The following is a 15,049-nucleotide window of genomic DNA, read 5'->3' as shown; positions in this document are numbered from 1 at the left end:
CACAGAAATTTTGGCGATAACAGTCCAAGACAAAACCCTCATCCCAGTCCTGGAATCTAAAGAGGTCTTAGATCACAGCAGAAATAACGGGGACTTCTAACAGAGAGCCAGTGGGCAAACGTAGCGTGGTATCTTCAAAACCACAAATGTAGAAGAAATCATAACCCCTAAAGACAGGAACATGTTTTGTTGAGTGCTGAGTACAGAGTTGGCTACCAAACCAAAACATCGGGAATTAAGTTGTCCAATAAATTTTTCCACACCATACCGATCTGATAACTCGGTGGGGAATTACCATTAGATTTCCTCTTTCTTTCATCGTTAAAATAACTTCCTACTGTTAAAGGCTGCTCTGTCCCGAGAAGGTGACCAGAAAGTAAGGCCAGTAAGGATTCAAAGATCATACCTTCCTAGCACTCTGTCACCAATTTAAGAAAGGTAAGGGATCCAGTAATACTCAGAAAGTGCTGGAAGTAAAAACCAATCAGCAGAGAAGCCATCAATAGTACCAAGCTGTGAGGCAGAGAGGAGGGTGGCCAAAGGAATATTCTCAACTAGCCATAGAAGCTGCTGGAAGCTCCAGGCAGAGGAGAGAGGAGGGAAGTGGGATCCTAGGAATGCAGGCATCTAGGCCCCCTGGGGTGCTGAGTGGCCCATCAGGTCCTCAGGGAGGTGTTGACTGCAGCCCTGAGAAGCACAGCCCTAATCTTCCTCACTTCCCTTCACACCTAAAAGAAAACTCCGTCACCCAGTGCTGTGAACTGTGTAAGCCTGACGATTCACAGACTTGGAGCAAATAATACATTATATGTTAATAAAAATAATTAATTTTTAAAAAACGAGTCTCTTGTAGACACCATTAAAAAAAACTCCATCACCCATGATAAACTCAGCGAGCATCTATTTCTCACCATCTGAAAAAGCCTCATTCACACCTACCTTAAGGTTAAATACAAAAGGGAAAGTCTAACAGAAGAGAATAACCAACTGCCACTTGTTCACTGACATAATATTGAATATATATATGTATTTTTTAAGATTTTATTTATTTGACAGATAGAGATCATAAGTAGGCAGAGAGGCAGAGAGCCTGATGTGGGGCTCGATCCCAGGACCCTGAGATCATGACCTGAGCCGAAGGCAGAGGCTTAACCCACTGAGTTACCCAGGTGCGCCGATACTGAATATATTTTCAGAATAAATATGTGCTTTATACACACATACATATATAAAATATATTTGTGTACACTGCATATTATATATATGTACATCACATACATGTATATGTATATGCATTATCTATATGTACATATATGTTTCTATGTTCAGGTATATATAAATATATATAAAATATCAAATCCCCATTGAATACCTAGAGTTATTAACTTTTTTTTTTAGATTTTATTTATTTATTTATTTAGTCAGAGAGAGAGAGAGAGAGAGCACAAGCAGGCAGAGTGGCAGGCAGAGGCAGAGAGAGAAGCAGGCTCCCCACTGAGCAAGGATCCCAATATGAGACTCAATCCCAGGACCCTGGGATCATGACCTGAGCCAAAGGCAGTGGCTTAACCGACTGAGTCACCCAAGCGTCCAGAGTTATTAACATTTTGTAGACACAGAAGTTAAAGTCTGGAGGCTTTGAATACCTTGCCCAAGATCACACAGCTTAGTAGTAGAAAGGTGATAGGGACCCAAGATAGGCATTCCCCTAAAGCCTGTGCTTTAGTTCATGATACCATTAGATTCCACTGCAACTAGGTAAAAAATAGAGTCAAAAATTCCCACCCAACAACACAAAGAGTTTTCTGCACACAACAATGAAACACTGGCAAGAGTCTTAATACTATTTAGCAATAAGAAATTTATAAAGCCAAACTAGTAACAAACACTCTAGTTTACTTAAGCTTAAAAAATAAGAGAAAACCGGGGTGGGGGGTAATAACTGGTTGGACTAGATAAAATTAAAATTTCTATCTGCCCTCCCTCAAAAAAGAAGGAGACACAAAATGAGTCAAAAGACAAATGACCAATTAGGAGAAAATATTTTCAAAGAATCAAAAATAAACAACTAATATCCTTAACATGTAAAAAGTTTGCAGAAATCAACAAGACAAACAGAAACACAGGGGGTGGGATATTAGCAATAATGAGTAGATGAAGTACAATCAAGTACACAAATTATGCTTATCCCTAATAATTACCAAAATGCACTTTTTTAAAAGTCACTTCCATAGATTGTGTCACTTGATAAAATCTTTCCAAAGTGCAATTTGGCCATATGCCAAAAGCCTTCTAAGTATTTATCCTAAAGAATGGCTTCCTGATGTACATCCAAGGATAGTAACACAGTATCATTTATGTAGGGAAATGCTAAAAATAACCTCAATGGACAACAGCTGGGAACGAGGTTGTAAAATTACAGTAACTCTAAATAATGGAATGCTAATTATCACCAAAAAGTGATATTTTATTTTATTTTATTTTAAAAGAATAGTTAACAACATGAGAAAATCTTCTCACATTAAGGTGGGGGAGAGTAATCAGAACGCTGGAATCTCAATTTTGTAGCAAATGGGTTCAAAGGGGAAAAAATAAACTATGTGTACATGTATCTGTATACATAGCTCTGCTCACGTGTACGCAACCCAAACACCCAAAAATGTTCACAGCAATTACTGCTGGGTTGTGCGATGATGACTGATTTTTATTTCCCTCTTTGTATTTCTGTTTATTTCTCACAAGGAACCACAGATAAAAACTCATGTTTACTCAAAAAACAAAAAAAAAGACCATTGTTCTAAGGCATCTGAAAAAAAATGGAAGTAGACAATGAAGTGTGATTAGGGTAGTGTGGTGGCAAGGGGCTGAGTTGATGATGATGAGGGTGTCTGTAAGTAGCTATGCAAGAAAAGGGCATGGTGATGAGGAAATATTAGCCCAGGGCCTAACTGAATAATAACCTCAGATATTCTGGAATGTACCTGTGACTGACCTGGTTTAAAGAATTTTAAAACACTTAAATACCTGGTCAAAAGTAGTTTTACTCATTTATTTTTAAATATTTTGTTTGTTTATTGAGAGTGTAATTGTGTGTGCGCGCAACACAGGCACACAAGCTGGGGGAGGAGCTGGGGGAGGGGCAAGTGGAGGGGGAGGGGCCAGGGAGAGGGGGAGGGGCAAGGGAGAGGGGAGGGAGAGAGGCTCTGGCACCCACTCTGCACTGACCATGGAAGCCCAGCTCTGGGCTCCATCTCACAAGCCTGAAATCCTAACCCTATCTGAAACGAAGAGTCAGATGCTTAACCCACTGCGTGCCACCAGGTGCCCCCAAAAATGCTTTTAAAAATTATTTTTGAAATATTTACAGTTGGTCATCTGAAGAAATTGGTTTCTAATATATGATTTATATTTATTTTTAAATAAATATGCCCCTTGGAAATCTGGAAGACAGTCTTCTAAGTCTGGTGATTGGAAAGAAACTGTTAGTCCACACACTCTCGGATGCTTGAATGTAAAGGCCTTCTATGACAAAAAAGAAAGAAAGAAACCTCATTCTTGATCTAGGAAAAGGGCATCTCAGAGTCATGAATCAGGTGAGAGTACAAGAGTCATAGAGCCATTCCCTCTAGAGGAAAATTCACATTTCAAACATTACACCAAATTGGGCTTGAAATTGTAACTACGGCTCACAAATGTTAGCTTTTAATAGAATGAAATGTCATCCTGTGGGAATGACACTTGAGAAACCTGGAGAAGTGTTTTCAAAACAAGTTTTTTGTTGTTGTTTTTAGTATTCCTAAATACAAATGTTCAACTGAGAACTGAGTCAGAGACTACTTTCTCTAATTAAATTTTCACCCCGGAATAAAGACTGCACTTAGAAAGCAAGGCTTCTAATCGGGGCAGCAGTAATTCCAACTGAAAACCAGATTACATCCGTGAGAACACTACCTGTATCTACTTGGTTTCACTAACGTGAGGCTCCGATAAAATTCTAGAACATTCCGCTCCCACACCCCACAGCCAGCCTGCCCTCCTCACCTGGGCACTTCCTCATTTCATTTGCCTCGGATACCCCTTCTCAGCCCAAACAGAGCTTGGAAAAAGCTGGTCAAGGTCCAGCTGGTCTGCATAATAAGGACGGTGAAAGCCCTGGGTGTTTTCCTTTGTTTTTAATAAATAACCTGTGTTCACTCTTGCAGGAGGGCAGTTTTATGAGAAGACTGTAAGGGACTGTTTGGTGAGCTGCAGAAGACATGGATTTCAACGCAACTTCACCATTTGACCCAAACTCCTCTCTCCCCTCGCGGAGATTTTCCTCCCTCCAACACAAAGGAAAGGTACCAAAACTAAGACTAAGATGCCAGGGTGGCTCAGTTAGTTAAGTGACTGCCTTCGGCTCAGGTCATGATCCCGGAGTCCGAGGATCAAGTCCCTCATCAGGCTCCCCGCTCAGCGAGGAGTCTGCTTCTCCCTCTGACCCTAGCCCCTCTTGTGCTCTCTCTCTCTCATTCTCTCTCTCTCAAATAATTAAATAAAATCTTAAAAAGAAAATCTGCTGTTAAAAAATTATGCATTTATATTTAGCATAGTATGATGTGCTTTCTATTTAATATAGATACACACACGTTGGCGTACCTGTATAGATATTTATGTGTGCACAGGATACACACATACACACCCACGCACGTGCGTGCAAGGCTCAAGATCCTCATGTCCTAGTGAACTTATAAAAGGTGGCAGACCACAATCGCTGCCCATGCTCCAAGACTCGGAGGGAACGGTGAACCCGGCACAGTAAAGCGAACAGGTGGGAAGCGGACCCTTCACTACCCGGGACCACACAAGGAGAATGTCATCCTCAACAAGCAGCGCCCCACCACCCCCCAGCCATGCCCAGGACTTTGGGCTTTGGGTCATTCATTGCTGACTCATGACCCGATTAGCTGCTCACTAAAACTTTTATTCGAAAACTCTCGGTAGGATTCCCAACACTCTGATGATCTGTTCTCTTGAGCAAATCTGGTTTTGCCGTGATCTGACGGGTTTCCCAAAATGTGGGATTTTCATTGCTAAACTTGAGAGCGCCCTGGGCACCACGGGATGGCGGGTCACTCTGCAAAGTTAATACAAAAGTACCTACCACAAAAGGCCCCTGTAAGGGAGAAATTACATTATGCAGCAAAGCATCCAGGACACAGCCTAGCAGACCGTATGAGAGCCGTAAATGCTCGTGATTATTATATCTGCGTGGGGAGAGCCAAGAGCAGGCATTCTTTCCTTTCCTGTAGAGTTTTGGTGATTCGGGAGTTCCCGAAATGCCTGTGTTGCTCGAGGTAGACAAAAGATTCGCTGGGAGTGTAATTTCATCCTCCACAGAAACAGCAAGACTCCCCAAGGGGGCAGGTGTTCCCTCTGTGGCCCAGCACCCCACTCCGTGCTCCATGAGTGCCCATCACTGTCGTCCGTCTCCCGTGTTCTATTCACAGAGCTCGGGCAAAGGGCACAAAGTGACCAAGAGAGGATGTCATGGAACAAGAGTAGCTAAACAGAGGCTGAAAGAAAGCCAGACCCCTCACCAAAAAGCCATAGGATGGGATATAAGACAACGAGATAAAAATGTAAGAAGTAACGCAAACAGGGAGACGAAAAAGCATCCAACGGCTCAGAGAACAGGCGAGAGGAGCAAGAAGGATTGCCAAGTGTTCTGGCAGCCATTTGGCTTCAGAGACTGATAAACTTATTAAAAAATTATAGTCAAAGAGACAGATCCAAACCTCCATATATCTCCATGGGAAACATCCAAAAAAATGTATGTTTGCAAATAGCAACTTCGCCCATCTGTTGCAGCGCTGGTACATTTTCCCAGGAAAGAGCTGAGGGTCCATTAACAGTCCCGTGACATTGCAAAATATTTGTTTGCTTCTGGCTGGTCACCTATCGCTCCGATGTCTAGGTGCCTTCCTTAAATCACTGCCAAAGGCACAGCTGTTCCGGGGCTGGGATTTTTTCCCCAGGAACGCCACCTGGACAGCCCATCCCCTCTACACATCCTCACACAGGCAGACCCTCGAGCTACAAGGAGCGGAGACACGGTGCTGGCAGTCAGTCCCTGCTAACTTGGGCACTGTCATTGGGACCCTGCCCTCCTGTCCTGGGAGACATCAAAGCATTCTCTGATGCACTAAAAAAAATATTGACTGAGGACCTTCTCTGTTCCAGGTTCTAAACACCAGGGAGAGAGCAGTGAGCCCGTCCTCATGGGGCTGACAGTCCAGGGCGGAGACAAACAGTAAACACATCCACACATAAATACATACCATGGGGTCAGGCAGTGTTATGGACTGAATTTCAACACCCCCTCCCAAATTCATGTGTTTAAGCCTTATCTAATCCATCCTAGCTACTATAATAAAATGCCATTGGCTGGTTGGCTTCTAAACAACAGAAATTTATTTCTCACAGGTTTGGTGGCTGGAAGCCCAAGATCAAGGCGCTGGCATATTTGGGGTCTGGTACGGTGTCTGGTGCTGTGTTTACTTGCTGTGTTCTTGCAGGGGTCAAGGGAGCTTTCTGTAGTCTCTTTTTACAAGACCACCAGTCTTATTCGTGGGAGCTCCGTCCTCCTGCCTAATCACCTCCCCAAGGCCCCACCCCCAAATATGATCACACTGGGGCGTAGGCATCAGGATATGAATTCTAGGGGGATCCAAGCATTCGGACCCTAGCAAGTGCTAACCCCCAGTGCTTCAGAATGTGACCTTGTTTGGGCAGTCTTCACAGAAGTAATCAAGTTAAAGTCATTAGACACCTAACATGCCGGTGTCCTCCTAAAACTGGGAAATGCAGACACAGAGACGGACTCACATACGAGGAAGTCGACAGAAGAGTCACAGGGAGAAAAGCCAGCCATCTGCAAGCCAAGAAGAGAGGCCCAGAGTGGATTCTCCCTCACAGCCCTCAGGAAGAACCAACTCCGCCCAGCACCTTGATCTTGACTCCTAACCCCCAGAACTCTATGACAGTAACTTCGTGGTGACGCCATCCAGTTGGTGGCACTTGGTTACAAAAGCCCCAGCAAACTAATGGAGGGGATGAGAAGCACTTTCAGGGAAGACAAAGCCTCTTTGGGGGTAAGCGGGGAGAGAGTGACAAGGTCATGCTGACCTCTGTGATTCCAAACACCAAGGCCAGCCATTCCTGCCACCAGCACTGCTCCCCAGGGGGCTTTCTTGGGTAGACAAAACAGCCCGAGGGGCCCAAGCCGTATTTCTACACAGGTGCTTACACTTAGGGCATGTTATGTCCGAGTCAAGAGGGGGCCACTGCTCCTTTAACGGTTCTCATCTCCCACAATAGTCCCCTTTTTCTTTTTTTTCAGCCAGCCACCATAAGTTCTATCTATTGCCTTTGAGATTATGGGACATGGGTTCAGAGCTGTCCCGCGGACACCGGGCTTGCTTCCCAGCTTCCTCCGCTTCAAGGCTAAGGAATTTCCTCCCTGCTGTTGCTGACTCCCAGCTGTGAGCCCCCCAGAAATGGCCCTTGGCAAGTGCCCAAGGCCATGCCCCCTTCCCAGGGCAGCCCCCCTCCAGTGACAGGTCCCCTCACACCAACTCAGACACCTGTGTAAGACCATCTCAGCTCCATGGCCCGGGCAGAGACCCCATGCACTGGAGCCCAACTCCTCCCCCTGCCCGATGCTGCTCTGCCCCTCCCTCCCCTTCCCTCCCCTCCAAAGTCCCCATGTGAGGATACTCCCAGAGACCAAATTCTTGTCCATCTCAAGGCCTGCTTCCCAGGAAACCCCAGGCAACACAAGCCTCACAGTCTTCATGGGCGCTGCAAGCTGCACTGGGTCCCAGAAAAAGACATGTTCAGGTCCCACTCCCAGCACTTGTGAGCGGGACCTTATTGGAAACAGTGTCTTTGCATGCCATCAAGGGAAGGCGAGGTCCTACTGGCTCAGGGTTGGCCCTAAATCCAAGGACTGGTGTTCTTATAAGGAGACGCAGATTTGGAGACAGAGGTGACACACGGAAGGATGAAGGCCATGTGAAGACGGAGGTAGAGCCTGGAGCCACATAGCCACAAGCCAAGGAATGCCAAGGCTGGGCAGTGAGCACCAGAAACAGGAACAGCAAGGAAGGATCCTCCCCTAGACTCTCCGGAGGGGGCCCGGCCCGGCTGACCCGTGGATTTAGGACTCCTGGCCTTCAGAACTGGGAGGGAATAAATTTAAGCCACTTGGTTTATGGTTATTTGTTATGCAGCCCTCAGGGGAGAGAAGAGGAGGTCAGAGGGAAAAATCTACTCCCCATTCCTCCGCATCATCCGTACAGGGAGTAAGAGCCCCAGCAAGTGGCTTCTTAGCTGCCCAGGGCCGCTGCAAGCGTGTGGTGAGAAAATGCACTGAGGACACCGGATAAACCACAAAACACGCTACACCACACCCCTGAGGGCTGGTCCTTGTGATCAAGGAGAGGCAGTAGCCCTTCCTTCCCTCCAACACATTATCAACCTCCTCGGGTCCTACTCAGGCCCCGTGGCTCACCTCCTTCCTACCAGTCACCCTACCAGACAGCGGCCCCCCAATAGAGAGCCCAAAAATTCAATTCAGGTCCGCATGTGGAAGTGGCCAGGGAGGGCCCAGGCTGAGCAGAAGAAAAGCTCTGGCCAGTTTGCTAAGAATAAGGCTTGCAGGTTTGTCTATGCATTTGCATCAGCCAAGAGAGCAGGTCACTAGGTTACCCCCAATAATGGAGAGGGGGCGTATGTCCCAAGGGAAAGGATATTTCATGCCCAAACTACCCAGTCACTGAGGACACGCAGAGCCTGCCCATTCCCTGGGGCAGACGACGCAGCTGCCACTCGCTCCCAGCGTGCAGATCTCCGTCCTCAAGCTCCGACCCCCAGCCCTTACCGTGACTCAACACCTGCAAAGAAAATTGAGGGTTGGACCGCTCTCCGTGGGCTCCACGCAGCACTGTGGTGCCGATCCCTAAGCTCCCTTTTAAGCCCACGGGACCTGCGCATCGACGAACACTAAGCATGGAGCCCTACGTGCCAATTTCCACCCTTCACGCGTACTTCAAAAAGATGAGACAGGGCAGGAAGTTCAGAAAGAATGTGCCGCAACTGCGGCATCCAATCTCGGAAATTACAGGCATTGCCTTGTCACGCACGCCAGGCTGAGCAGGTGCTTTCACCGAACGCCTCCTTCTTGCCAAGAAATCCCTGCTGCAGATTAATAGGAATTTCCAGTTCTCTAAGCATTTCTTGTTCCTCAGAGCTATTACCCCTAAATTTCTAGCACTTCAAAAAATATATATATAGATAGATATAGATATAGATATATATACACAGGATTTAGCACCTGTTTGTTTCAGAAACACTTGCTAAAAACAGATCTGCCAAAAGGCCATCTCTAAAATTAGTCATATTTCCTGTTCTGCAAAACATAGTAAATTGTATTTTTAGTAACTCCTTCACTCCAGGTATCTGGCACTGTCGTGCTCCAAGCCTAATTATTGGCAACTTACTAAGCAGGCAACCCTTATTTTTAGCCCTGAAATAGCTCCAACAAAAGTGACAAACAGGTTTGGTTTTTTTTTTAACCAAGGGTTAGAACAAGATATTTAAACATCTTACCCAATCATTTATGTACCCAACTTTGTATCTCAGAAAGACTTAAACACAAAAGGAGGTCCTCTGTGGCATCAACCTCTGTCCCTTTTTTATAGCTTTGCCTCTAAAACTAGCTCTCTACCTGAAATATACCATGCTTTTCTCCGTCAGCCTTTCCAACTTTCTTTTAGCGAGTCTTTTAAAAAAAATGTACTAATAACCTATTATGTGCCAAAATGATACAATGCATAGGTATTGGGGACCAATTTCAGGAGCAGCGAGCACAGCCTCTCTGGGTCTTTCAAAGTCATCACTCAATACCCCCGTTCATCAACTTTGTTCTTTGTCAAAGCCACAGTGAATTCTCTTCAAAATCCGATTTTGTGGTCCCTTTTCCTCCTCCAATCATCAGCTTCCTGGAGTCACAGACACTGTGCCCTAAGAACATACCAGTTAAGCATCTCACATGACCAAGTGAATTACTTATTTTTAAAGCCATATGAAGAGAGATGACATCCACTCAAAGCTAGAGGAGGACAAAAGTAGATGTCACCCAAACCCACTCTTTCTTTTTCAAGCAGCAACAGCGCCACGTTGATCCAAATGACTTTCAAACAACTTCAGAGGAAAAAGGCAGGCAAAAGACTGCCCAGCAGACAGCAGTGGCTGAAGGAAGCTTCTTGATGAGATAGGATTGAAGGCTGAGATGAAAGTCAGGGAACAATGGTTTTCTGTCATCTTGGACCATTAATTCCCAGCAAGCCAGGGAGAGAGGATATTGCCCAAATCTTTCTGGAAATGTGCACCGAGGTAAAACATAATTAACACACACACACACACACACACACACACATACCCCTTCATCCTATGCACCTAAACCAGCAGCACATTGGATTTTGGCACAGATCACACAAAATGCAGTGCATAGTTTGAGTGCAACCGTGAGGCAGGCCAAATGTGGGTACCCCCTCTTCTTCCCTTTCTCCATCCCACCTTTCAGCTTTTGCATGAATGGATTCCCCATCACAAGATGCCCCGGGTCCTGCCCCTCCAGGGACGGCGTGGGGCTGTGCATCCATTTCTTACTGCAGTGCTCATGACTTAGTTTCCCTCCCGCTGTGGTCTATGTCCTTTAAAAAAGGAAGGCAAGGATGAAAGTGGAGGGCTCTATCCAAAGTATACACCCCAAAAAATGGGGCAGTATTGGGGAGCAGAGGCTGGAAAGGGCCATTCACATCACCCCCTGGGAGGGACACCTCACTTCCCTTCCCCCAGGGTACTGTCACCTTAAGGTCTCCCCTTGCTACGTTCATGTAAGTACCCCTCCGCCAGTCTGAAAACCCTCTCACTGCTCCCCTTGTGAAAAGAGGGCAAGGCTGCACATAGCAGGAGGTTGACTTCACCTCCGTTTGGGCTTAGTAAGACAATATGCAGAAGGCGAGTGCGGATGGGGGCTTGTGAACTCAGTAATCCCTCCCAAGGTCATGCATGCACGTGCATGTGTGTGCCCTCGCACACACACACATTTTAATCTCTGCGATCTGCCAAAACCCTAATCTGTTAGTTAAGCATTAAAGGTGTTGGATTTGGGAGATAAAAGCTATGAATCACACCCATTGTTTCCTTAAAGCCGGCAATTAAGTGAACTAAAATCCAGATTTCTCATGATGCTTGTACTCCCAAAGCACGGATTCTCAGGACTAGAGCCAATCAAGCCGTCGAGAATGACAACTTGACAGCCAGTTAATGGTCTCCTTCCCTTCCGGAGACTGGGTGAGATTCACTTAAGAAAGGTTAAGGCAAGGGGCACCTGGGTGGCTCAGTCAGCTGAGTGTCTGACTCTTGATTTTCAGCTCAGGTTGTGATCTCAGGGTTGTGGGTTCAAGCCTCCAGCTGGCTCTGCTTAGCAGCGAGTCTGCTGAAGATTCTCACTCTTTCCCCCTCTGCCGCTCCCCTCTCACCCCACCAGCTCACCTGCACACTCTCTCTAAAATAAATAAATCTTGAAAAAAAAAAAAGAAAAGAAAGATAAAACGAGAGAGGAAGAACATGGACACCTAGGGGTACAGAACGCCCATTTGGACCCCATTTGGGCAAGACCTCCCTGCATTCCAGCCTGTCCTCTGGGCCCAGCACGGAGCTCCTGAAGCCTGAGCTCGGAGTGCATCCTCACCTGGTTCAGCCAAGGCCAACAGCCTTATGTTACGGAGCAAAACACACCAGTGAGGAGCCGGAGGCACAACGGGGCATGGGAAAGTGGAGAGAGAAGCCAGCCGAGGCCAAGCAGCCAGCCAGGAGAGATGAATGTGCCGCTAATGCTGGCCATATGCTGTCAGTGTCCAGTCTCGTCTCTTTTTGCTAAGTTTCAAGAGGGAACGTGCGAAACCAGACAGAATCCTGTATGTTTCAAAGGAAAAACAAAGGTCTACTACCCATGCCAACAGGAATTTGCCCAGGCATGGGGAAGTGAGCCCGCTGTAGTTGGCGAGGGGGCCTCGGCCGTGCACCCCAGCCGGATGTGTAAGTTGGCCGGCCCACTGCAAACCAAAGGAGGAAAGTATGCTGTGCTCCCCTTGGACTAGAATGAGGTTAGGAGTGTTTTTTCTACGTCTTTGAAAAGTTACTCAATTCAGTGAGTTCATTCTGTGCACTCCCTTTTTACATGGAAATTCAAGCAAGAGGCACTTTTTAGACTACTCCCTCTAACCCCACCTATGCAAAACAAAGGGACCCCACCAGAATGGGGAGCACCGAAGGGAGAGAGGACAAACAACAATGGTGATGGAGACCTGCACTCAAATGCAAGCGGCTTCCGAACCCAGTGGGAAAAGGAGCAGGAAAACCAAAGTTAGGTGAGGCTGGGGACAGGAAGGCAAGGCAGCTCACCCTAGAATCGGAGCTCCACAGTCTGGCACTCCCAGGAACTCCCAGGCTGCGCAGAGGATCCCAAGTCCATGGGCAGAAGGGTAGGTAGGAAACCTACAGCTTCCCTCTACCCCATATGCTGATCCCTCCCTGACCAATGAGCCACCAAAAGGGGCCACTCCCAGGCCAGTGCTGGGAGACTCCAAGCCTTGGGGGGGGGGGGGGGGAGAGACAAGGAGAAGGGGAAGCCTTGAGTCTGAGATGACCATGAGCTTGCCCCAAAACTTGGGCAGCTGCCAGGCAGCCTCACCACCTGGGGTGGCCCAGAGTCTGGGCCACTCCCTGCAAAACAAGTCATCCTATCTTGGGTTTCTTCTCGCAGATCCAAGTTACAACTTAGAGCTACCCTGGCAACACCTGGCCAGGGGTTCACAACCATCTAACTTCTTGGTGGGGGCTCTGTGCCCCTTCGGTCTCTGGGGCTCTTCCTTTGCTTTCTCTTCTTCCTGGAAGATCGAAGGCACCTCCCAAACCCCAAAGCCTGGGGATGCCAGTGTGTAGTTCGGTGCCTGCAGCTCCCACCCAGTGGCTGAAGAGAATGGAGGAGGGATGGAGGAAGGAGATGGACACGGCTGGGGAACGGAGGGGTGGGTGAGATCGGGGGACGGGGAGGCAGAAAACCCTCATCTGAGCACGAAAAACTTCCCTAGCTGTGCCAGCCTACAGGTGGAAAACGTCCCTGGGAGTCTCGGCCTTGCCTCACCTCCGAAGCCCAGGAGGGGAATCAGAGTCTAAGCTTCCCCAAGGGCTGGCCAAGCGGCTCCCCCACCCTCAGAGGAACGGCCCACGCGACACAACAGCCTGACTCCTGCCGCTCCACGCATCCGGGACCCCTTCGGGGCCGCAAGAACGCAGCACCTCCACCCCACCCCACCCCCGCGCTGGCGTCCACCAGGCGGCGCCCTTCGAGGAGCAAAAAGGCTGCGGGTAGCTTCGTGGGTAAACCAGCCGCCCCCCGGGGAAGCCGACCCCACTCCGCCCCTCGGGAAAGGCCGGTCGCTCGGTCGCGGGGGCGTGCGCGCGCGACGGACTCGTCCCCTCTCCCCACCCGCAAGGAAAGACAGGGGGAAAGGGGAGGGGAGGGGCCCGGCCGGGACTGCGCCGCCTGACTCCCGGCGCAGTGCTCCCGGCGGGGTCCCCTCCGCTCCTCCCGCCCCGAGGGCCCGGGGACCCCGCGCCCCGGGCGGCTCACCTTCTCTCCGGTCAGCACGTGCAGCCCCTCGCGCACCTTGGCGAAGGAGCCCTCGCCCAGCTTCCTGCTGCCGATGAGGTAGTTGCCCACTCGCTTGTGGTGCTGGAAGTCGCGGAGCCGCTCGCGGGGCACGCCGCTCACCCAGGCCGGCAGGAAACTTCCCTCGCAGGCCGCCGCCGGCCTGGCCGCGTCCTCGGCGCCGCCGCTGCCCCCGGGCGCCGCCGGCTCGCCCAGCAGCCCGTCCCCGGCCGCCGCCGGCATCGCGCTCGACCGCGGCCCGCCGGCTCGGCTCGGCTCCCGCGCTCGCCGCCCCGCCGCCTCCGGCTGTCCGGGCTCCTGCGCCGCCGCCCTGGGCCCGGCCCCGCCCGGCCCGCGTCTCCCGCGCCCCGGGCCGCCGCCGAGCACCGCGCGCAGACAATAGCGGGCGACCGGGGGCCGGGGACCCGCCCCCGAGAAGTTCTTCCTCGGAGGGTCGCCCGGGCCCCTGCCAGCGCCCCGGGACCTCGGCCGGGTCCCGTCCGGCGGCTGATGCCAGCGGCCCCGCTCGCGGGCGCCGGGAGCCGGGCTGGCTGGGTGGGGGCGCGGTCGGGTGCCGGGTGCGGGGTCCCGGAGCCCGGGCGCCTCCGCAGCCTCCGCCCTGAAGCCGCCGGCTGGCCCGCACGGGTTCGGGGCCGGCTCGCTCGCCCTAGCTGTGCACGGAGGGACGGCTCCCGCCCGAGAGCGGCGCGCGGCGGGCTGCAGGCGCCCTCTGGAAGGCAGCAGAAGAAAGCCCCATTCAGTTTGAATTTGCAGAAATTCAATCCGGTCGCGGGCGGCGGGAACAGATGCGAGCTCCACTCCGCAGCCTGTGCACTTTCAAATCCCTCGTAGCCCCTCCTTCGCCGCGCGCAACAGCCAAACTCGACCCTCGCCGGAGAGGGGAGGGCCCTGGGAGGGGAGCGGCGGAGTGGGCGGCGGAGTCACCTGAGCGCCAGACAGGGGGACCCTGCGCGGCCTCGGAGACGCGCGCTCCCGGGCCGCCCCAGTCGGGCTACCTCCGGCTGCGCCTCTCGTCCGGATTCCGGGCTTGGGCTTTCTGGACCTTTCCGCGATGAAATCCACCCCCAGCCGCACCCACCCGGGGCAGGGGGAGGGGAGGGCGGAGGGAGAGCTCTGGAACCCCGCGGACCGGGCTTAGGAGCCGGGGGGGTCCAGTCCAGGGCCCGACACACAGTAGGGCCCTGCGGACCCTGGATGGATGGAGAGACGCGGACTGCGAGGAGGGGTGGGGAGGCTGCGGGGCGCCTGTCCGGGCTCGCACGCAGA

General features: G+C 50.5%; 1 protein-coding gene across 1 annotated transcript in view; it reads right to left on the bottom strand.

Annotated features, from left to right (window-relative positions):
• Nucleotides 1–14,046, bottom strand: part of HUNK (hormonally up-regulated Neu-associated kinase) — a 98,600-nt gene extending 84,554 nt beyond the window's left edge. Inside the window, exon 1 of the mRNA XM_059164583.1 lies at nucleotides 13,745–14,046. Coding sequence (XP_059020566.1) covers nucleotides 13,745–14,005 — 261 coding nt within the window. The 5' untranslated portion in view covers nucleotides 14,006–14,046. The remainder of the gene's footprint in view (nucleotides 1–13,744) is intronic.
• Between the last annotated feature and the right edge of the window lie 1,003 nt (nucleotides 14,047–15,049).

The sequence above is a fragment of the Mustela lutreola genome, chromosome 2, assembly GCF_030435805.1.
Source record: "Mustela lutreola isolate mMusLut2 chromosome 2, mMusLut2.pri, whole genome shotgun sequence".
Lineage (NCBI taxonomy): Eukaryota > Metazoa > Chordata > Mammalia > Carnivora > Mustelidae > Mustela > Mustela lutreola.
Note: the sequence above shows the minus strand (reverse complement) of the source record. Positions and strands in the feature narration are given on the sequence as shown.